The sequence below is a fragment of the Seriola lalandi genome, unplaced genomic scaffold, assembly GCF_002814215.2.
Source record: "Seriola lalandi dorsalis isolate HSWRI2012SDOR001 ecotype SW California unplaced genomic scaffold, Sedor1 jcf7180002054945, whole genome shotgun sequence".
NCBI lineage: Eukaryota > Metazoa > Chordata > Actinopteri > Carangiformes > Carangidae > Seriola > Seriola lalandi.
In genome coordinates this window covers 1292720-1316531 of record NW_019525496.1, presented here as the reverse complement: position 1 = coordinate 1316531, position 23812 = coordinate 1292720, and the positions used below count along the sequence as shown (strand labels likewise).

Sequence of the window (23812 nt, the reverse complement as noted above, 5' to 3'; positions counted from 1 at the left end):
AGTATATATAGCACGCATGTAGCTCGCAAAGTATGCTGTTATAGTTGTTTACTCTTGTGCATTACATCACTTTGCTTATCTCCACACGGACCACACACTGTGTGCAGTGAGCGTGATGAAAGACAATGGGTGATTGATGCACACAGAGCATCTACACATCTGTTGTTTCTCCTCAGGGGGAGTTTTGAGGGATGCCCAGCCCCTTTGAGAGGTGCCGGGGTGTGGGAAGCTGCAGTTGGGACACGGCTTGGAAACTCTGCAACTCTCAAACTCAGCTTTCACCAGCATTACATCATCCCCTTGGCCTTTTTTCTTCAGCCGCATCAAACAGTCCTGAGGCGAGGCCTGTTTACAGGGACGGGCTGTAGATTGGGCTCCACCGGGCTTATGGCTACCCTGAGACCTGGTTCGCTTGTATTCATGTTTTCTGGCACCTGTGAACTCAAAGTCTGACCTGAAATGGATGTGATGAATAAAGTTTAAAAGATGTTCAGCTCAGAATTATTATTTGTGAAGATTATGAACATATTTACATTGACAACAGCGCTGCATGAAAAAATTGTTGCATCCTTATTCATTTCAGTGACGGCGCTGTGTTGGTAGAGTGAGAGTCACGACACGGAGGGCTCTGGCAAACAAACATGATTGAAACTGGCTCAAGTCTTGCTGCAGTGCAATGCAGTGTCATCCTGCTATGGTCTGAGTTGTCCAATCAAATGAGGACATATTCCACATCACTTCAAAGTGTGAATGGTGTAATTACGCATGTTGCTGTACGATTCTTCACAATATTATCACCTGCTGTGTATCTGATAAGGATTCATCGCACCGAAACCTTCATCAATGCCCACACTAAAGGCTTCATTAGGGCATCAAGCAAAATGTTTCTAGGATTGTCTAATAGCCCCTCCCCTTCCCACTGACCTGTTCAGTGTCAGGAATACAAGGTGCTGAATAGGCCTGGGCGATAAAACAATCGTGATATGTGCCGGTGATAGACACTTCATCAATAGCAATAAGAAAATGATATGATAGAAAACCTGATGGTTCCACGGTTGCGTGAACAAATGCCTGGCTCTCTCCCTCCCCGGCTCACAAACACAGCCTATCATATCTCTTGAAAAAGGAAACAGCTAATCGTTTAACAGGTGTGTTGTTCGGTTGCACCGTCAACAACGGAAGCGTGGAGGGAGAGAATTAGTGCAGCCGATGAAGAGGGTCAGAAAATAGTTACCAAAAAGCACCAGGTCACCTCAACAGTGTGGCAGGTTTCTGGTTTCTTTCAGTCCAACCGAAATCAGAACAGTGTTGTGTGTAAACCCCTTCCCTACCAGAGGCAGGTATACAACAAATGTATCACCCCTGTTACACCTTGGATTACGCAACATGTCGCCAGTCATGACCAACATCTGCTTTAAATCAGGAAACAACCCACAGGCAGTCTGCAATAGAGAGGTATGAGCAACAACACTGAATATATAGTATATGGCGATATATACTGTATATAGTGATTTGGCCATATTGTCCAGCCCTGGTGCTGCATCTGTGACTTTGACAACCAGGTGCATCACACTGAACGCCTTGAAGAAGAAACCCATTCTCCCCACTTGTATGATTCCTTACAGTGAGAATAGAAAGAAGAGAAAAGACAGTTCAGGGTGGCAGTGTAATGAAGAGGCTATGATTGCAGGCTTCTTGCCCCGCCTTCGAGTGTGGCTGTCACTACAGGTATAACCTCCTTTGCCTTTAAATGTGGGGCGGGCGACACGTCTGAGGACATACTGTTTCTGAGTATACCCAACCCTCTTGTGTTTCTTTAACACAGCGCTTTTTTTTTTTTTCTTCTCATTCTGACCGCCCGCTAAGATGTTAATGGCCACCGTTCAACTCTCACACCTTGAGCAGCACTTGATCCTGATTCAACTCCATGTCCGATGAGGTGATTCATTTCAGCTAATGATAAATCCAGCAAATAGGCCATTGTCACATTAAGCACCACTGCAGGCATCTTATCAATGCGTAGCCTTTAGTTATGAGTCGCCAGAAATTTTTATTAAGTGTTCTGACAAAGGGGCCTGACATAGTTATGAAATGAAATACGGCTGATTTGACTCACTGTTTTTCTGATGCGTCTCAGTCGGCTGGTGATGGAGATGTTGTGATGTGATGAATGCCAAATGGAGTCCAATGAAGTGATGAGTCACAGAGGAGTGTGTCAGCAGCGAGCCCCAGTGAAGGCTGCATTTGTATCTGGCCAGGCTTGATACTGGGGTGGGGTGTGTGTGTGTGTGTGTGTGTGTGTGTATGCGGGGGGTATGCGGCGCAGGGTGCGGGTGGTGATGGATGAGGGCCGAGCGAGAGAAGGACGAGGCATGAAATAGAATGAGGATGAAGGACAGAGAAGTCCTGGCCGGCCCGGGGAGGGGGAAGGAGGCTGTGAGACAGAGATGGAGAGACTGAGAGTCAAGAAAGAATGAGGGTCAGAGAGAGACTAACCTACTCTCAAAATTGCTGATGTTTGCTCCTCTGCGCTGCACCGTGGCCTCACACTTAAATTTGCATTTACTCAGACAATATCAGGTAAGTATTGTATCTCAGCTGTCAGACCTGTGAAGGTCAACATGTCAATGAAGAAGACACCGAAAACGCAAAAACCTCTGCTGACACTATGAATAACTTTTCTCTTTCTTTCTTTTTTTACTATAACCACATTCCCTGAAGATTTGGAAGCATATTTCTATCTCTGGTATTTTATTCACAATGACTAAAAACATTATTCTAATGATGAAAATCCCAGGGCCAGACTACCACCAAACATGAATCAATCTGGCCACAAATTTTTGTTTAAATTCACTGATGATTTGAGACATCCTGCTATCTAACAAGAGTGAAAGTCTTATTATTTTTTTTAGTTTGTAAGACTGGTAAATTAGATGGGTAGATATGTTTAACAGTATTTTCTTTTGAGGTTTTTATTCTCCATAGCACAGAAATACCAGAGGAAAAGCAGCATATGCTATTTAAAAAGCCGGAAAGTGCTGTTTTGTGTGTAGTACTAAACAGCACCAAATAATGTCTATCTGCGTGCCTCATGCTCTCCAACATGCACAAATGAGCAGAAGAACTGGTTTTCAAGATGAAGAGAATGATATCATGCTGGGATGGAACAAACTCAACGGGTGGCTCTGTGATTCAGAATTTCTTCTCCACCTTATTTCGAGGATGATCCGAGATTAAACAAAATCACATTCTTTACAGTGACATGGTAATGGGAATGTAATTACTCCACTGTTCACATTGTAGCCTGAAAAAGAAGCCTCTCCCGTGTGCTTTTTTTTTTTTAATGACCTTCGAAATGGTCATCTACACTGGAAGTCCTGCTGTGGATCTGCGAATTACTGCTGAATTGTGGGTAAATGAAGCTTTCGTTCCGGCTGTGAGCTGTCATGATCTGTTTGAGAAAAGCGGGATTGTATTCATGCGTGCACACATGCTCACATACAGTACACACACTCTCTCTTACACACATACACACCCACCCCCACACACACCCACACACACACACACACACACACACACACACACACACGCACTGTATATATGGGGGCAAAGACGGAAGGATTCATCAGTCACTGAGTCACGCCGAGGGTGGCAGCTTAAAGGAAGCTGTGTCCTTTCTGTCTCTTACAGTCCCTCTCTTACTCTCTCTCTCTCATCCATTAGTTTATCTGTCACTCCTCAGGAGTACATCCACTGGTCTATCTCTCTCTCTTCCTGGCCATCTTAGTGTGGCTTGACCTTCCTCGGGTCATTTTCCTGTCTTCAGCCGGCCGGCAGGGGAGAGGGCCCGGCTGTTACCAGACCAGCCAGATGGCGGGGTCTAGCCTTGGACTGGGGACTCGGACTGGGGCAAACCCGCTGGCCAAACTGGTGACTGCGGCAGCAGGCAGGAGCGCTGTGGGAAGCAGCTTCACCACCCCTGTAACTCCCCCTCATGGTCAAAAATTCTAATTATCCGTCCTTAGACAGGTGGACCGACAGTCCTGGATTCTTGCTGTAGCTTTAGTGAAGATTTGGAGTCAGTTTGTCTCGAGTGTAGTTTTTGTCCCAGCACTCTTACACGGTTTCATTCAGACTCTCAGCTGACAGGAGGCTGAGCTGGAGTGGGATGAAGATGATTTGAGTAGAAAAGCCAAGCCGATGACAAGGAGGTTTGACAGCAGGGGAGGAAACCAGTGGGGGAGAGAGGCAGCATGTGTTGAAGAGTTTGATAGGAAAGGACTGGACTGTTCCTGTCCTTGGGAGTGGAGTTAAACCCCCCCTACGACTTCTTTCCTCTGGCACATCAGCTCCTGTGACTCCACATGATGCGTATCAATAGCACAGCCCCGTTTTTATTTCTCATGAAGCATTTGCTGCACCTTGCCCGAGGACATCCTGTAAGCTATCCGTTAATGAACGATCACAAATCATAAAGTGTGCTTTACGTGGCCCTTGTTTCAAAGGAAACAGAGAGCACAGCTGTTTGACTCAGCCGCTCTCAAAACACCGGCTGCATGCAAATGAAGCAATCTTGCTGATACATTAGAGCGGGCCCCGTTATCTGAGTGGTCAGGGTGAGGGAGGACAACTAATTCTGGTGGGGTAACAACAGCACTACTTTCCTGTAACTGAGCTCTCTGTATTCCAACCCATAAGTCAGGTGTCGAGATGAAAGAGAGGCCTGCTTGTGCTACGTGGCTAATTTAAAGGATTAACACCTGTTCTACCAAGACAGATTCATCCTAATCCTGCTTTAACCCCTTTGATCTGAAGTCAGAGTGGTTTAAGGAGTGGACTGGCCTAATCCCTTCACAACAGTGACCAGAAAACTGCAGGTACCTGACGGAGCAGCCGGCTTCACGCTACAGTATTTACCGTACTCAGTATCACAACTTTGTGTTCATCTCTTTTTCCTTTGTTACTCTGCGTAGGGCTGGAGTCATTACTGAATCCTTTTGCGCAACACTCCTCCCTCTCCACTTCAAAAGGGTTAATTCACATTTGATGCTCTCTCACGGGGTTAGATTAGTAAGGGCAGGAAGAGCTGTCATTGGCATAATAAGCCTTGCGTATTAAGGTATTATAGCCTGATCATTGGAGAAAAAAAATGTTTTGTTGAAGCAAGAGCCACGGTATCTGGTCTGGCTTCGGCTCAGCCATACTTAGCTTTTATAAATCTGCATTTTAACAACCACAGCAACCAGACGATAAACTAAAGAGGATCTTAGAAGTAGTTAAATATTTGCGCAGTTATTTGCTATTAATTGTAGCCTCGTTCAAGAGATCATCAGTCATAAACTGTGGCTTTAATGCTTTAATGTGCTTATTATGATTACCAGATTGTGGCGTGCATGTGTGTGCGTGTGTGTGGGTGTGTGTTTGTGATGGCAACACATGGATACATTTGATATGAGAGAGAGGGAGAGGGGGAAAAAAAGAGACTGTGGGAGGATTTAGATAGATTTGGTGTGGTGACGATGGTGGGAAGAAAGGTAATTGAAAAAGAGAGGCATGAGTTTGGTTTTGAGGTTTTCTAAATGAGGGACTAGAGATGGGTGGGTCTGACCACAGCATGGTTATGTGTGTTTTTGTGCGTGCGTGTGTGTGTGTGTGTGTATGTGTGTGTATTTGTATTCTTGGAAGCAGATAGACACAAACACATTTGAATACATTGTCCTGCTCCACCTCTATGTTTAGCACATAGACCGAGGAGGACCACACAGGATCTCTGTCTCATATGTCGGAGTATGTGGCAACGCTGTTATTATTGATCCTGCCACAGACATCAAACCCCAGCGCCTATTTAACTGCCGGCCTGATTTAAACAATATGCTGGAGCCTGTTTCATGTCCAAGACCACTGAATTATTAAACACATCTCTAAAGCAAAGGTCCCTCTCTTTGCATAATGTCTTCACACAAATCTACTGTTGAGCGACTCCAGGGGATAAACAAGCCCTTCTTCATTAGTGTAATTGGGAGAAGAAATAGAAAGAAGAGAAAATTAGGGGATGGGACTTTAAGACAATAAAAAGATTCTAATCATATGTCTTAATCATGCTGTGTGAAGAATCACTGATTAAACACTATAATGGCTCAAAAGAACGAGAGCTTTCAATAGCACTTTCAATCTGTGGCACTGAGGATGGGCTTTCGGCTGCATCAGGACACGACGAAATCATTTACACTCCAAAATTGTTGATGAATTTTTTGGATGGATGCATGGATGGTGGTGAAAAGTAGGTGAAAGCATTTTTTTTTTTTTATATCCTTAACCTACAAAATCACAAATGAACCCCAGTTCACACACAAGGCGTGACAGTTTTATCTTGTGATTAGCACTTAATTAGGGTTGTAGGAGCCAATTATATTACCATCCCTTTATTGTGCACCATTAATACTTGTTTTTCTTACTCATTGCCAGGCTCATCCGGATATGTCGCAGTATGAAGCAAATTTAGCAAAGACAGAAATGAAATTTGTGTGCATAGAGTGGAAAAAACTAATTTGCAAGAAATTCAAAGTAGTAAGTCTGTATTGAGTGGGTGGGGGAGATGTGTATAAGAGACAGGCTTTACAAATGGCAACATGGTGGCACAAAGAACTAATCAGTTTTTCCGTGGCTCCATCAAATAGTTTTCTTGTTTCAATATCCTGTTAACTAAGAGAAATGAACTCCTTGCCAGTAATGAGGCAGAATAAGCACAGATAATGATGAAAAATTAAATTGAAATGTTTCCTAAGGTAGTGGCTAAAAATCATGTAAAGATCATGTAAAACAGATTAGTGAAATTTTTGTGATCAACAGTTGTAGATTTATGCTTTTTTCCCCCCATGTCACTGCTACCTGCACTTTTGGTAGTAGGAGGATATAGACAGCCATGTGCTCAACCCGTCCTCTGCATTAAACGACCATACCCTCCACGATGACAAGGAGAAGCTATTCTCCGATGCCACTAACGTCAGGATGACATTGCTGTTTAAGAACTATTGTCTTAGCTTTCACCAGTATGATTAAGGCACAAAAACAATCTCGGTCAGTGTTGGGGAAAGATCAAGGTTTTGGTTAAAATTAGGGGAGTTTTGTTGTCATGGTTACAATACTAACCACATGGTCAAGGTCAGAGGGAAAAAACCGCTGTCATGTGTAAAACAAACCAACAATGACTGTCAGTAGGAAACAAGAAACAAACAGCTGCTTCCTGTGTCCAACATTTTCTTGACCAATTCATCCACCTCAAACTCTCTGTGGACTCTGTCGCTCCAACAACATCTCACTGCTTGCTCCTGCGCTCCCAAAGTCATAATTATGCTGGCCAGTAGGGGGCGGTGTCACTTGAAGCTAAACAAATGGCGTTTCTGGGCACCTGCTAAAATGGCACTTCTTATACGGGTAAACTCCTGTTCCATCTAGAAGACAATGCAAGTCCAGCAGCCTCCCACACAGAGAAACTGCCACCTATATTTGCTATAGTGTCAGTTCCACCGCCAGGATTGAACCCAGGTCCCTGTGTTGGAGGGTGAATGTTTTGCCCCTTGTCCTCCTCTGCCCCTCACTGCAGCCTGACTTCATGCGACTTAATGTGTTTTAGACGGTCTCTGTCTCATTTCAGGGCCACATTGCACTAAACAAAACAACCTGCCTGCAGCGATAACTGCTGAGCGTGCAACCTGCTGACCGGCCGAGGTTGAACTGAGTGCACCGCAGAAAGGCATTTGAAAAAATATGCTGTCTATTCTTTACACTTCAGAAAACACTTTTTGTCATTCAAGACCAAATCACCAGAGTCTTTGAACTGTTTATTAAAGTGCATGGTGAGTAGTGATGCCTCCAGCTGAACACTGACCCGGCTGTTTCATCTTGGTGTGAGTGAATGAGTGTTTTGCCTTCATTCTGTTCTGCCAGGAATCTACTCTCGAGATGAACCGTTCTGCTCCCTGTGGACAGGACCCGGCAAACAAACAAGATTTGGGATGGTTTTCAGGGCCTGTAACATCAGCCTTTGCTCGGGGCACGTTGGGTGGTCAGTGCATGTGACCTTCTCATAGCGGGGCTCCCTAACCCCCATCCATCCCGATTAGAGGACACTTATCAGGGACAGCAGCCAGAGTGACACAGTCCCAGCTGGGCTTCCCTGGAGAAAATGCTGTGCAGTGCGGGGAAAGATCCCCACGGTACACTGAGGTGTGTGTGTGTGCGTGCATGTGTATCTATGTATGCAATTATGTGTGTGTGTGTGTGTGTGTGTCTGTGTGTGGAGTTGTTCTCTGCAGATAGGACCCTGTGACTCTGAGATATGCACAGGCTCATTAATTAGAGGCTCTCATTATCCCCCCTCAGGCTCCAGACACTTAATCAACACCAAGCTCCAACTAAGACACACACATGCATGTACCTAGACAAACTAACACGTACACACGCACACGCACACACACGCCCTCATGCACGCCCATCTCACATAGTCCACAGCAGGCTAAATTCTGACAAAACATCATCCAAGAATAGAGCACTGTAAAAGAGGTGAATGAATGAATGCTGATGAGGGTTATTTGTTTTCAGTGATGTACGGGACAACAGAGAGGGTGGGTGTCATTGCTGTTTAACACTTTTATTATTATAATGTTGTTAAGCATTTCAAAACACATCCATCCATCTGGCATGTCTCGCTGTGGAAGCAATCTGTCAAACCCTGTAAATTTTATTCGTATGTTATGAAATTTACATGCTGGAAATATAACAGATGAGTTTTCAAGGCCCATTCCTTTATGAATCTTGGATTTCTGCAACAGTTTTTGTTATATCTCTTCTTCATATGTGTACCATCTTCCACAGAAGCATGTGGACCTGAGACCTTTACAAGAGTGGACAGTCAGTTGACTGTTGTGCGTGATTTCTGACAGGTTGCTGCATATCACTGTGTACACATGTTTGTGTATTGTGACATCAGGCTACATATCTCTGTGCTCTTGCTGTGGAATTTATTGCCTTGAAACTCCAGGCCTTGTAATTAAAAAGGCCGCTGTTTGTTCTAACGGGGGACAGATAGCGCGCAGCGACACTCCAGTGTCGTGACTTAAGAGCGAGAGTCTGTGTGAAAATAAATTACCCTCAGACAGTCAGGAGAGCTTTTGGAGTGTTGCTCTTCTCTGGGGCTTTTTCTTTTAAAAACCCTTCTCTGACAGTTTTCATTTCTTTTCCCAAACAGCCTCTGTTACTGTCATGTGGATGATGCACTTTTTACATCATGCAGACTGATAAACAGACAAACAGATACGTGCAAGCAAATGAGCAGCTGTACATAAAACTGTATTGGCCCGCACCAGATGAGATGGTTTCGCAAAGATAGATTTCAGTTAGACATTAAAATTCACTAATGACTAACTGCGTGATTCTTGACTACTTTAAGTGGAACTGATTTGCTATGTGTGGGCAAATTCAGACTCTTTAAACTGAAAATGTGGCTGACAGAGCTCCAAGTTTAAGCTACTAACCAGCAGAGAATATGCGCCTTGTGGAAACGTTTTACCAGTTACAAGGACATTTTAACAGAAGAAAAAATGTGATTAAGTGAAGCAATGGCAGTAGCATTCCTAAAGTGTTACTGGCACCTCTAAAAAACTATTCCCTCTTCATTGCCTGGTCCACAATATTTATAGCAAACCACAAAATAAGCCATGTTTTACTCTTCCTCTTTCTGGCACTTGCAAGAAGCGTTCAGGGACACTGACTGTGGCACTGAAAACACAGCTCTTCGTTCTGAGATAGCTTGAACTTTTTTTGTTTTTGTTTCACATGAGTCAGTCACATGAGTTTATTTTTGTGGAACCATCAAACCTACATTACTCCAACAGCAAAATTAACTCTATACCCTGGTGTAACACATCTTTATGTAAGTTAAACCCCGATCAGAACATACAGTGGAGACATTTTTGAGGGCATGATTGGCAAGAACAAGAAAAGGAAGCACAAACTTTTAAACAGCTCCAAGTTGTGGAAAATGAAAGAGGGGGTTTTTGTTTCCCTCTGAAGGCTGGAGTCCGATTTCCTGTGCGGCTCTGATTGGGAAAGCAGAGGCACGCACAGGGAGCCTGCTTCTGTATGGAGATGCCAGATGACAGGCTTCACTCCGAACAGACTGTCGCTGAACAGCACACTGAAGTGGCCTTTGATTGATCATCAGACGTGCCTTTCATGAAACAGTCTACTGTGTAAACCTGTTTTAGATGGAGGGACTTCAATGTCTTGAGTGGGAGCGTGCGCGCTTGAAAGAGAACATAAATTCAAATAGTATCTTAGTGCTGTGTTTCTGTACTGTACATACCTCAAAGCCAACAGGAGTCAGCTGACCATTGGGAAAAAAAAAACGTGATCTATCATCAAGTGACGCAAAACATAGATACTGTAACACATAAACACATAAGAAGCCCTTTCTCTCGACTACAAACGTGTCCTTTGATCACGGTGCTTGACCGCAGAGTGTCATTTTGCTTGGGTGCCAGCTGTGGCTGCGGAGGTAGTGTCAGGCATTTTTGTTCATGTTCATCCATGTGGATTACCAAGTGTCTCGTGGACTCCCTGTGCACAGCAGGAGTTTGTCCATGAAGCCATATGTCAGCATGTCCCCCTCCTCCTACTTGTCTTTTGTTATCTGAGTGACCCCTAGGTGCACTGCGGACCCCGCTGACCCTGAAGACACGCCAGTTTATTGACCACCTCACAGCTCCATAGAGTCCATTACCTAAACCAATTTAAATCACAAGCCTATTGTTTAAACTGATTTCACCTCTCTTCAGTATCGACCATTTCATTAATTCACCTTTCCTTTGCTTCGAGATTATTCCTCATGGATAAACGATAACCTTGTTACTGTATTAATGCTGCTCTGGGTTTGAGCCGCAAAAAACTGGGTTCAGCACCAGTCGAACTGCTTAATCCGTTGATACCCGGCCTGTTTGGGAACTGTTTTCATTCTGTGACTATGTGGCAGTGATTGTGGTGAGTGGGTTCTTACCAGAATAACCATGTTCTCTGTTCTGAATTTTACTCAGCCCACTTCCACAATTAATGATGAAAAGTCAGTTTTTATGCATGGAAAAAAAAAGCTGCAGATATTTTCTCATTCCGGCAAAATAATGCCAACCAAAAAAAAAAAAAAAATCATTGGCAGTGTTATGCATCTGATGTTTGTGTGCTGTAAAATATTGCACAGTACACTATATGTGACAGCTGCTCTCAGCAGGAGGAAGGGGTGGTAAGTGTACATATACAGGGCTGTAGTTGTCTCCAGCTTCCAAGGCTCTCCATCCTTCGTGAATCATCATCTTTTATGGAAGAATTCAATTTATTATTTCCATCATAACCTCTATTGAGCAAGTCACTGAATCAGTCACTAAATATGGGCATCAGCTCTGGTTGAAGAAAGCCTTTGGGTGATTTGGACAATAGCAGGTTTATTATATATATATATTTTTTTTACAGTAGCTACAATTGTATGTAAAGTATATTAACAACTTTCACTTTGTAAACAAATGTAGTTCTGACCATGAAGCGAGCACGTTCCACTAGTAAATCAGCCAATCACAGGTCAGTATATACAGTATACGTGATGTTGGACTGGCACAGCGGGGTGGCACGTGGCCAGAGAGTCCGGGTTTAATACCTGGAAAAGTGTCCTTGAGCAACACAGCAAACCGCAGCCCTCCTCCTGTCTGCACGCCAGCGTCAGCTCACTGCTGAAACGTAAAGCGCACTTCTTTTTTTTTGGCAAATCTGTTGCCGGCGGCGCTATGACCCTGCTTCCTGCTGCCTGCTCAGCTCCACTGCTCCAAGTCTGAAAACTGCAAAGCTGGAGGAGCGCAGGGAAGGAAGTCATCAGAGAGCTGTAGTCCAGTTTGTTGCTGTTGCAGGAATCAGGATATCCTTCCAGCTCCTCGCAGAAATTCCAGGGATTTTTTTTTTTTTTTTTTTTTGGCTGCTTGTACCCCCCTCCTCCTCCTCCCCCCTGAAAGTAATCTCCTTGCTTGTCGCGCTGTCTCCGCCGGGCTCTGCTGTACTGTTTTTTTTCCACGAATACTTACAAAAGTGTGTTCCGGTCGCTGGAAAACGGGATTTGACCACTGTGATGAATATTTCTGCATTTTGGCACACATTTCGTCTCCCTGTCGTTTCCTCTGGATCGAAGAGAACAGAATAGGACTCGGTATCCGTATTGCGCTCTACTAACGGTGTAGCCTACTTACAGGGACGACTTCGTTTCGGAAAAGTTTAAGAATTAATTTTTCCTGATACACAGTCCGGGTTGGTCCTGGAGGCGCCGATCCTGCGTGCCGAGTGAGGAGGGAGTGGGTTCATAACGGACTCGTACTTTGGATTTACGCACAGGAACCTTCACCTTAAACATTGTCAATCGACACCATGTGTCCCTGATTTATTCTCCGGGCTCAACTGTGGATTTAACCCGTGTGTGATTTGTGTTGACTGCGCTGTCTGCCCCCTGAAATTACCGCAAAGCTGAGACTCGCACATCATCATCATGCATCGCTTCTTGGAGAAAATCTGCTGCAAAAATGAGGGAAGTCGAGAGGCAGCATGACTTGCGCTCTGGATTTCTTTGAATCTACATTCCATTCTCATATAATATCTTAATGCTGTTCAATTTTGGTTTACAAATATGATGAAATGGCAGCCCCGGAAGAAGGTGAGTCTGTCTGATATGTATATATATTTCTCCAATTATGCCGATTAATAACGTTTGTCTGGTTGATCCCAAGTTGTAAAGACAGGGCTCGGTCACAGACTGCTGCTCTATTTGTTTACTACAAATGATAAGGCCTATAGATATAGTAGTAGTAACTAGAACTGCACTGCACCGTAGTATACTGAACTGTAGCCAAAGCAGAGTTTATAACGATAAACAAGTTTCCATTCCCCTCCCACTTTGATCTTTCTCGCTATGTATGCATTTTCTCTCCCAGTCCATCTAAGATTATGGAGGACACAGCAATCAGCTGTTGTGCACTGCACTATGCACACCTATAATATGCTCGCATAATAATAATACACACCCAAGGGATATAAAATATGTCGCTATGTTAATCTTTCACACTCTGCCCCTTGTTTTGTGTGTGGTGCAGCTCCTTACAACATCAGACAGGCCTACGGTCTTAATCTGGACTAATCAAGACATCAGTGATTAATGTATCCTGCAGTAAATCCCTGGAGCTGTAAGCAGATACAATGTTGAGTCCTGTGTCCAAATAGAAAATAAGCTTTGAGAATGAAAGATAGAAAGTGAAGCATTGCACCTTAGCAAGATATGCACCTAAAAGTTTCACAATGAACAGTCACCCCTCCTTAGATACCTGCAGCTTTTTTTTTTTTGAGAGGATTCTCTGAGAAGACTAAAACATGTGTCCCAGTTTCTTGTTTTCATGCTTAGACATACGTTTTCTCTTCAAACTTGACTCTCTGTTATTGCTCCATTTTCATAGCTTTGGAGTATTACAACATGGAAAATGTCTGAAAATCATCTGGGGTCTATAAAAAAAATTGGTAGCACTAAAATGCCTATGGTTAAGATTTTTACCAGCAGGGGGCACTTGTCTGACAAGAAGCAGTATTGCTTTGCAGAAGTGGGTTTTGCTCTGGTGTAGAGTCGAGGAAAGAAAAATGAAAGGATGTTCAACTCTTTTCTTTCCTCTTTAAGCTGTTTTGCATCATTTGAAACATTATTTTTCCCTAAAGACTCTGTTCAACTGTGGCATAAACAGAGTATTTTTTTTATCCTGGCCCAGATATTTTTGTCTTCTCATCTGAGACAAGATGATGATGTTTTGTCTTTATAACCACCCAGTATAAAGAAAACAAGTAACCGGTACCAGAAGAAGTGTAACCACAGCTTCTGTTACTAGTCGTAGTAGAAACCAACAAAATTGTGCATGATTTTTGAAACCTATTCCTCTCTTCGCCTAAATGAATTTCTGTATGTCGTTTGTTCCACATTAAGTGTCATTAGTGTGGATAATCTCATCCTGAAAGATGAGATGAGAGTAAATGATCAGAATCAGGCTTCTTAATGTCGAATTATCAACAGAGAAAATAAAAGCTGTGAGCGTGCCCCAATGATTTCTGCAGCTGTGCATTGTGTCTGCCAGAATCATCCACGAGACCCCCCTTTGAGGACTAAAAGCCTTTCCTCACTGCCGGAATTGATTCCCAGCCACAGTGCAGTCACATGTGCTCAACCCGAAAATATCTTAAAAGTAACACTGGTTTTCATATGTAGATCATCTTTCCATCAGATTGTTGTTTTGGTGGCTTTCATCAAGGAGGAAAATGGTTACTCCTGTTTTGTGTGATGTTGATTTATTAACCTGTTGGTGTTGTTGGATGTTAGATGCATATGTATGAACACAAGCACTCAGAGCAGGAAACAGAGCAGCGTTCAATACGTTGAATTACCTGCCGCCACCCTTATAGTGTGTGTATGTGTTTGTGTGTGTCTGACATTGTCTCTTCATCTTGAACTCTGGTTTATTGCCAAGGATGATATTTCAAATAGCAGGCAGAACATTGGAATAAAAGCTATTGTTTTCCGCATTGTAAGGAAAGTGGTTTCTTTACAACGCAGTGCCCTTCTTAGAAAATGCACACACACACACTAATGCCACAGAAGATCCTTGAATTTCCCCATTCTCACTTATTGTTTATCAGCTTCTCAGTCTTGTCTCTTTGCACCACTTGCAGGTCGATGGGAATCAATAGAAAGTGTGGGAGAATTATATTGTGCTCAGCGTCCAGCCCACCTCTTCATAATGGATTACACTAATGAGTCAAAATTCCAGATCTGTGACAATGAAGAGATGAGAGAGCAATTCCCTTAATTGTTGCCGGCAGATAGCTTATCTGTTCTGGAAACAGATAGAGAAAGAGAGTAAAGTTCTTTTTTTTTTTTTTTTTCAGGGGATTTGGGTGATTAACTTTCTCTTCCTGCAGTTTGGTGGAGATGCTCTGAACATCTGAGCTGATTAGGAGAGAGTCTATTACACAATGTTAAAACATAGAAGGGGAGGCATATGACTAAAGGCTGCCATGGACCAGGGTTTCTGATAACAGTTATATAAGGCTGTCAGCCCCAGTGATAATCGATATTTTCCCCACAGACAGCTTAAAAGCCAAGTGCAACAATGCACAGTTGGCCCCTTTCCTTTTAAAGTAAAGATACACTTTTGTTTTGTGTTTGTGAGGCTCAGGAATGCTAACATGGCTCTAGCTTTGCCAGATAGCATAAGTGGGGAAGGGTGGGAGTACAGCAGCGGCCACTGCAGTGCTCTTTGGTTGTGTTGTAGAGGAAGGTAAGCATTAGAAAATATGGACAGTACCTGTCCTGGGGGAAAGCTAACTCACTGAGTCAGGTAAGAGATGGCAGCGTGCCTAAAAGTGTACTGAAATGAACAACAGCCACCGGGTTACATTCTGTGGGAGTGTTTGGTTTAAAGCACTAGGTAAAAGAAACACTGTTTTTTGTGTCTTCATGTGTTTGTCCAATGTGGTTTGGACATGAATTATGGACTCCAGTGGCTTGTGTGACTTATACCTGTCTGTAACAGACACTGAGTTCAACTGTGGGTTTTTTTTCTCGTCAATGAATTTCTTTTCCGACAGCTGAAAAACATTCCATGCTTCTCTTTTGCTGCCAGATGTGTTTTTAAGTCATCATCACCCCGTGTTATCTTGAGCCGAACGTACTCGCGGCCTGTTAATATGTTGGGTGGTCTCATGTTACGAATCCAGGCTCTACGTTTAGAGCTCACATTATGCCTTGTGGCAGTGTGACCGAGCCAGAAGGAAGCGACTGTTTGTTTTTGTGGTTTTGCCAGATGTTTCTGTGGGTTCCACACAGTTGACATAAAGCCTTCTCACCTGAGAGGGACAGGATGCCCTGCTCATGTTTCTGTGGCCAGTCTCACTGGGAGCTTGGACTTTTACCATCGGCAGGCACACTCTTACATCTATGACCATGTTCATTGGCTTTTCACCTCGGGGAGTTTCTCATGCTGCTTTTCCTCTTTGGTTCGGTATTATTTATGAGCTCTCCGTTGGGGGGTGGGTGGGGGGGATGTCTCTCCCCCTAGTGCACCATCAGTCCCTGTGACGTCTCCTGGCTGGCAGCAGCACAGCAGTTTTGGAATACATTTACAGCAGGGGAAAACCCGTCAGAATTTGAAGAGAGGTGCTGGAAGACACACATCTGAGGAGAGGAGAAAGCAGTCAAGGCTGTCAGCAGGGGGGGGAATCATTTGAGAGGAGCTGAGATTGCTGGACAAAGATTGAGATACATCAGGGGACAAATGAATGGGGCTAGATTGTGGGGTTGTAGGAAGTAATGTAGGTAGGTGGGTGGATATTGAAGAGAAGAAATGGGATTGCTGTAGAGCTGTATGTACTGATGGAATTTGAGATGGTTGGAATTTGAAAGTGAAAGAAAATGGGGAGGGGGTGGAGGCTGAAGAATAAGATGGTGCAGGAGATTTGGAGTTTAGGAGTGAGAGGCCCTAGAGTGATGCAGCAGGGATAATTAATGATAGGGAGTGATAGCACCTGCTGTTCCTGATGCTGTGCAGTATTTACGGCCCAGCATGCCGAGTGGAACGGGATGCGACTGCGTGGCCGGCCCCCTGGCCCATCCTCCTGGGTTGTGAAAAGATAGGGTGGGGGGCGGGGGATTGGGTCAGGTAAGGAGGTGGGGGGTGGCTGTGTGGGGAACAGCGACTCAGCAATATGGCTAAAATTTATGTGCTGTACTCGCTCTGTTAATCCCAGTCCGCCGCTTCCCATTGGGAGAGCTGGACAGAGATGGAAGACAGAAAGACGAGCTTCCTGGAATGCAAGGCCTCCCTTACCCTTATTGTGATGCAGTGGTCTGCAATATGCACAAGCTGCGGGCATATGCCCGCTAAGGCACTCTTGGGAGTCCACTGTCAAAATACAACAGGAGAAACAATGGAGACAGTGGTGCTGCTCTCATTAATCCTCATTCTTGGGACCTGAATATTCCACTGTGAGTGTGGAGATGGATTTCTGGATAGCAAGTGGTAAATGCAAAGATTGATTTATGTGTACAACAGTCCATTTGTAATGCTTTCCTGCAAGCCTCAGAGCACTCATTTCTGATTTGCTACAGCTTTCCTTTACCCCCCAGTGGTTCTGTTTGAGCAAATGGAGCTATGTTGGATTTTATTGAGGTCATTGTTCCAGGGGTGTGGTCAGCTGCTCTCAGGGCTCAGGAGGTGCCTGCCTGTGGGTGCCTCCACAGGGAATAAAGCGGACCTGACTTGATGGACCACATCAATAGGAACACATTTCCTTGTTCTATGAGGTGGAACAGTCCTCTGTAGGACTTAAGCTCTATTCTTTTCATTCTTTTCACTGGTTAAGCTTCTGTATTATGTACTCAGTCTTGCATATACTGTGGAGAGCCAGTGTTTCAGACATAAGCTGGCTAAAACATGTTTTGAATAAGGGCTGTCGATGGCACTAGAGCCACATCCCTTCAGCATATGGCCTGAAAAACATGCATACTTGTCTCTGTTTCACAACATTTATCAGAGTACAGCTGCCAAAAACCGCAGTTTCTACATTCCTTTATAACTCTGCACTGGACTGGATCCAGTGGGCCAGGCATAGTATCAGCTCAGTCTTCAGGCCCTGCAGCTGTCTCCATCCAACACATTGCTGTATGTTGTGACAGACATTCACTGCTCGTGTGTTTTAAAGAGGGCCTGTGATCCAGCCTGGATGGAGACGTGTGAAGAGCACCACTAATACCACCCTGCCTTATACTGATGCCCCTAAATCCCACTAATTCCATCTCTTCTTTTGTCAGAGATGGGATTCATAAGCCCTTCTTTGAAGGCTCAATTTTCCAGGAGTGTGTCCATGGCTTAGCTGTAGCCCTCACGTAGCCAGGACTAGACATTCCGTTGCTTGGATTGATGGCCTGGTCTGGCACCTGAGTGGTCAGTTTCTTGTTCTTGAGTAGATTATTGATGATTATTGAGTGTGAAAAAAAAATGAGTCAATTAACCTCTGGATCTTCACGATTACTGCCCACTTGGATAAATGGTCTTGCAAGAGAGAAGCAAACAAGATCAGTCGGAGGCTTTCTCTCCCATTCAATTGTTGTAAAGGAATAGGTGTAGTGGAAACACACACGCACACACACACACACACACACACACACACACACACACACACACAGACACGCTCGCACACACACACACACACACACACACACTCAAACACACTCAAACACACACGCACACACACACACACACACTAACGGCTACTCCAGAGGTCACAGTAACAACCAAGCCCAGAGCAGCATTGTTTTAGTTCCCCTCATCGTCACCCTGGCCTATCTGGTCCTGCCTCTCCTCACTTTTTCCTGCCATCCTGAAGGTGGTGAAGGTTTTTTTTCTTTTTTTTTTACTTCTGGCTGTAAATCCTTGCAGGAAGGAAGGAGAAATGGTATTGAGTGCGACCCACTGAGACGCCTTCTCCCTCTTCTGTCTCTCAGGGCTCAGTTTAGCTGCTTTTCCCTCTTGTAAGTTTGGATTTATTTATATGAGGCTTCTACTGGGATACTTATGTCAGGCATATGTTTATAGTTGCAAAGATATGTGGGCCAGAGGCGCTTCCATATCCTCCGTGGGCTTGTCTCCTAAGGGAGATTCATGATTCCAGCTCCCTTAACAAGGCAGACGGACAGGTGGTGACTGACAGGCATGCTGAGATAGATTCAGTAATGAGGACCACAGAACAAACCTCTGTGGTCCACCCCCCATTCTTCAGCATCTCAAATGATCTCATGCCTCATAGATTTTATATATTTAACTAGGGGTTCTGTTGCAATCTAATAGAGTCATAGCTACTTACAGTATAATGCTCTGCCTCCTCCCCCTCACTATGGCTCCTCTCTGCCCCCTCTGTGTTCACCCCAACTGTGTTACCTCCTGTTGTGCATGTTCCCGTGCTTGTCTATGACTTAAACCTAATAGGGATTTGTTTGTTTGTTTTCTGCCAATGTCTGTAGGCTACGTTTGAGGATGTGACTTGAACCTTAATGCTTACCCCACCCTCCATGAATATATGTGTCAACTTGTTTATCCCCCATACCGCGTGTGTTATGTGCATTTTAAAATGCCCCTCTTTTTGTGTCTGTCTTGAAGTCTATTGGACAGTGGTTGTCTTGACAGGTGAGCGATATCCTTGTGTCACATAGGACGTGATTGATGGAAACTGTGAAACATTATCATCCATCAGAGATACTGAAATACTGTACCCTCTCCTTCCCTCCTCCAGTCCTCTCTCTTGATCTATATTCCTGTGACTGGGGTCAGAGGCCACATTAGAGCTCATATTGTTCAGCAGTCTGGAGAGTGCTCCAGTTACCACTGTGAAATCCCAAGCATCAGCGGCTTCTTAGCTGTTTAAATATACCGTACGAGGCTGAACACAGCTACAGGGCCCGGCCAGACGCTACACAATGTCTACGGTGTGACGTTACATTATTTTAAGTAATGCCTGCCTTTATAGCCATGTAAAATGTGTTTGCTGCCTTAGCCACCTGTCTGGGAGTTCTGCATGATGAACTCATGCTGAACAGAACATGTTTAGCGCTATGAATGCTACCCTGTCTTCTGCAATAAAAACTAGTATATGCATTCCTTCCAGCTGCTCCAATGAGGGCGGTTAAAGACAAAAAAAAAAACATACATAATCACTCATTGGAACAAAAGACTGTAACTTGGCACATAACAGTTGGTGTAACGCTTCAGGTGTGAAATTACCCTCCCAATTTACATTTGGGACTATGTATTAAGCCCCTCCTCTTCATCTGAAAATGAACAATGTTGTCTTTTTCCAGCTGCAGAGGAGGCTACATCTGCTGTGTTAGTATTTTCCAGGCAAAACGCTGCTATAGTATCTTTGACAGAATAGTAGCGTTCAGCTGCGCCATTAGGTGTGGATGAAGCAAAGGCACGGCTCAGGTACGGAGGTGCTGACTCAAACTGCTGAGCCTCGTGCATAACGAATGGATATATTTTACTTTACAGACACTGAATACTCCTTGTTTGTTGCCGCTGGGCATCGCACAGTTTTGCAACAGTGCCCCAGGGACATTATTGTAACATAGCCTTGCTGGATGGCTTGTGGACATGTGAAATTATCCGTGCCTGAGTCTGTCAGTGAACACGACTACATGTGTCCATCCGGCCCTTACCAGCAGCAGCATCCCTCAAACAGGCTAAGCTGCCTGGCTGTAGCAGCTCCCTGAAAGGATGCACAGCTGAACTTGCATACAAACCTCATACCTGGAAGCCTTGGATTTTATTTTCCTCCAGACAACTGGGACATTGTATTATTCATAGCGTTGCAGTGCACACAAGCTCAACAGCTATCAGCTTGAAACTCATATGAATTCATATAAGGCCCTCAAATGCACTATAGTTGTTTTGAGCTAAGCTGTTGACATTTAAGGCGAAAGACCCATTTCCCCGAAGCTTTCCATCACTCCATCCCCTCGTTCCTCCATCTCCGCATTGTGCTGCTGCTCCTAGCTTGCAGAGCAGGGCCTCAGGCAGAGCAGGTGCAGGCTGCTGTGATGGTGGCTCTTCTGACGCACACACACACACACACACACACACACACACACACACACACACACACACACACACACACACACACACGCATGCATGGGTACACTCAGGGGAGATGGCTTGGCTATGGTGCCATTCTCAGTGAAATCGCAGACCAGGATTGTGTGTTGGAGAAGAGAAAAAGCTCTGTGCCGGTTGTATTTTGTGGTCTAAGTAGAGAGTGAGCAGGTGTTTAGAAATTAAAGCAGTCCTCCATGTGCCAACCTGCTCTTGGTCCCAAAGGAACAATTTTGATCTGGTAAAATCCTGTTCGCTGCAAATCTGTTGACAATGCTGGGAGTTTGTCTGCCAGTTGGTGTTTTAAAGTGTGTCGTTTTGGCAGTGTTAAAAATCTAATTTAATAACTTGGTTATGTCCCTGTTGCTTCAGTTAATGAATTACATGGTTCCAGGCCTTAATCAATAGAAATTGACCAAATCTCTCGGTGCAGGTGCATTGTTTCCGGTAAGATATCCAATAACTTTGTTCATTAAGAATGCATATAGTCAAAAACCCTACAAACCATGCCTCATCCCTCCCGCCAAGTTTGGTGCAAATGGGTTTAGTACTTTATACGTAATACTGCTGACAAGTAAACAAACAAACCGACGCAGCTGAAAACACAACCTGCACGGTGAAGCTAATTAACTGGATATCTTAATGTCAAAGTAACGATGTGGAGAAACAGTTTGACATCTAATCTCTTGCTCTTCTTGTTTTAGTGGCATCTGTCCTCTGTTTTTTTTTTTTTTGTGTTCACGCTGCGCTTTGTTCTGAAAAATAGAAATTGACTTGACATTTGAAATGGATTTCTAATCAAAGTGAGAGACAAATGTAATGGCTGCGTGATTGAGCTGTCAGTCTGATGACTGTCTGCGAGGCAGCTTTGAGAAAATACTTTGGAATTCTTTATTTCTACTACAGGATTAATAATTAGAAACTGATGAAAAGTGTTGAACAATAGCAAACCCGGCGCAACACATTTAGGCCGCCGCTTTCCTCATCGCACAGCACGTGTGACACATGTTTCCTTTGTAAATGGAGTTTGTCAGTCTTCAGAGCACTGTGTGGCAAACAGACAGATGGACTGGCAGGTTGACAGATAATGGCGATGCGAATGTGGCGGGTGACACTCCTTCTAAGACACCTCTTTGACTGCTATCACAACCACTTGTCCCCATTCCCATAAAGAGAGACTCATTTAATTCCCTGTCCTCATTTCCTGTGATGACGGAAACTGTCGCCCTGGCACAGGAACTGATCTTCTCAAGAAACATCCAGTACGCATTCTGTGACTTCCATTTTTTTCTCATTAGGTATTGATGCACGTGCTTCGTTGTCTCAGTCAGAGTGCGTCTTTAAGTGCTTTCCTGTTTTGGAAATTAGCGTCAAATGATCTTGTTTGAGTGCCCGTCTCTTCTTGGCGTGTGTGATGGTGAGTCCCCGGGGATTTGTGAGAGGATTCAGATCGGAGGTTGTTGAGAGGAGGGGGAGTTATGAAACCTGATTAGAATATGGTTTGAGTTAATTAACTAAGATTTTTTTTCTCATTCCATCTATCTATGTGTAATCTAATTACAGATGGTGGTTTTCCAGTTCCTATCAAATGAAAATGTAACTGGTCCCATGAGGAGTTGGTGGGGGTGGTGGTGGTGGGAGGGTGGGGCGGGTTAATGATACTCCTCCCAGCTGCCCACCCACCTACTCCTCCACCTCCTGGTCTCATCCTCTCAAAGCTGTGCTGAGGAGTTAACAGATGTGATGTCAGGGCAATCAGAGAGCTTTGTCTCCGTCATTATGCATTCTGCATTTTCTTCCACCAAAATGCCATGAAACTGCCACTTTGTCAGTCAGAGACGCTGTAGGTGTCTCATCGTTTAATTAATTAGGAATCAAGATAGAGGTACGTGTTAAAGAAACAATGACCTGGTTTCTATAATGTGTCTGCAGATCGCTAACAACTCCATATTTCATGTTGCCGTCTGTAGGCAACAATTCACACACGTGACGAGTTGAACATAAGTTGCGTCATGCCTTTCTTATAAAGCGAGAGCTGTGGCACTGCCTTAAGAAACAGGGGGCTATAGAGTACTTCAGCCGCAGTACGGACCCCTGACATAATTATGAACAGATGGCGGAGGACCTCTCATATTCGTTTCTGTCGTCCTTCCTTCCACCGCTTTTGTTCTGCGTGCTTCTTCCCAACTTCTTCATGTTTTCCTTTCAAACTTCTCAGAGTGTAGCGAACTTCTTCATGCTGACATCCTCCTTTGTTTCTGCATGTTGAATATCTGAGCAGCTCTTGTCATGGTAGCTGATTGGAAAGATCAAGAGCCGCTCTTCAACTCCAGTCTCTTTGTGTGAGAGAAGTTAAAGGCCAAAAATGCAATTCAAGCACTTCTGTCTACCCTCAGAGATGACACTCATATTAGTGCCAACGTCTTGCTTTCCTGTCTCACATCTTTTTCTGCCTTTTTTTTCTCTCTTGTCTAAATTCAAACCCCTCATTTCTCCCCATCTACCTCTGCATATCCTCTGTACTCCATCTTTATGTCAGTGTCTCTTAGGAAGAAACAGCCTTTAGCTGTAAATTGGCCCATTTCTCACATTTCATTTCCAAAAGTTGAGGCAGGTAGAGACGAGTGGGGGGAGAACCTGCTAGCCACAGAATTCATTAGTCTCCCTGGGTCCTTAGACTCTGGGTTTTTTTCTCAAACCAGCCAGAAAATTTTGTTTCTTTCTGTGTTGCGTTTCAGCGCAGACCCAGCAGCGTACACATGTACACAAGCATCTTATATACTGGTCATGAAATGAAACAGAAACAGACAGTTAGCACAGAGTGTTTTGCAGCACACCAGGCTCAGTGGTTTCCTAAGTGAAGAAAAATATCAGGACATTTCCATTATTCTGCAAATGTGTAAGTCCGTAAAAGCATAAAATTAGATATCTGTGGAGCATAAAATTAATTCTGAGACCTCTACAAAAGGTCAAAGGATATTTTCAAACTAAACCCATGATTAGCTTCTTGTTTGACATACAATGTTAATGCTCGGTAAGAAGTTACCCAGTGT

At 44.2% G+C, this 23812-nt stretch overlaps 1 protein-coding gene across 3 annotated transcripts in view; it reads left to right on the top strand.

Annotated features, from left to right (window-relative positions):
* The window catches only part of LOC111645009 (tetratricopeptide repeat protein 28), a 166088-nt gene that overhangs the window by 42452 nt on the left and 99824 nt on the right, over positions 1–23812 (top strand). Inside the window, exon 1 of one of the 3 annotated variants that reach the window (XM_023394019.2) lies at positions 11806–12739. The exons of the other annotated variants lie outside the window; for them this stretch is intronic. Coding sequence (XP_023249787.1) covers positions 12713–12739 — 27 coding nt within the window. The 5' untranslated portion in view covers positions 11806–12712. Of the gene's footprint in view, positions 1–11805; positions 12740–23812 lie in introns of those variants that run through there. 3 annotated transcript variants of the gene reach the window in all.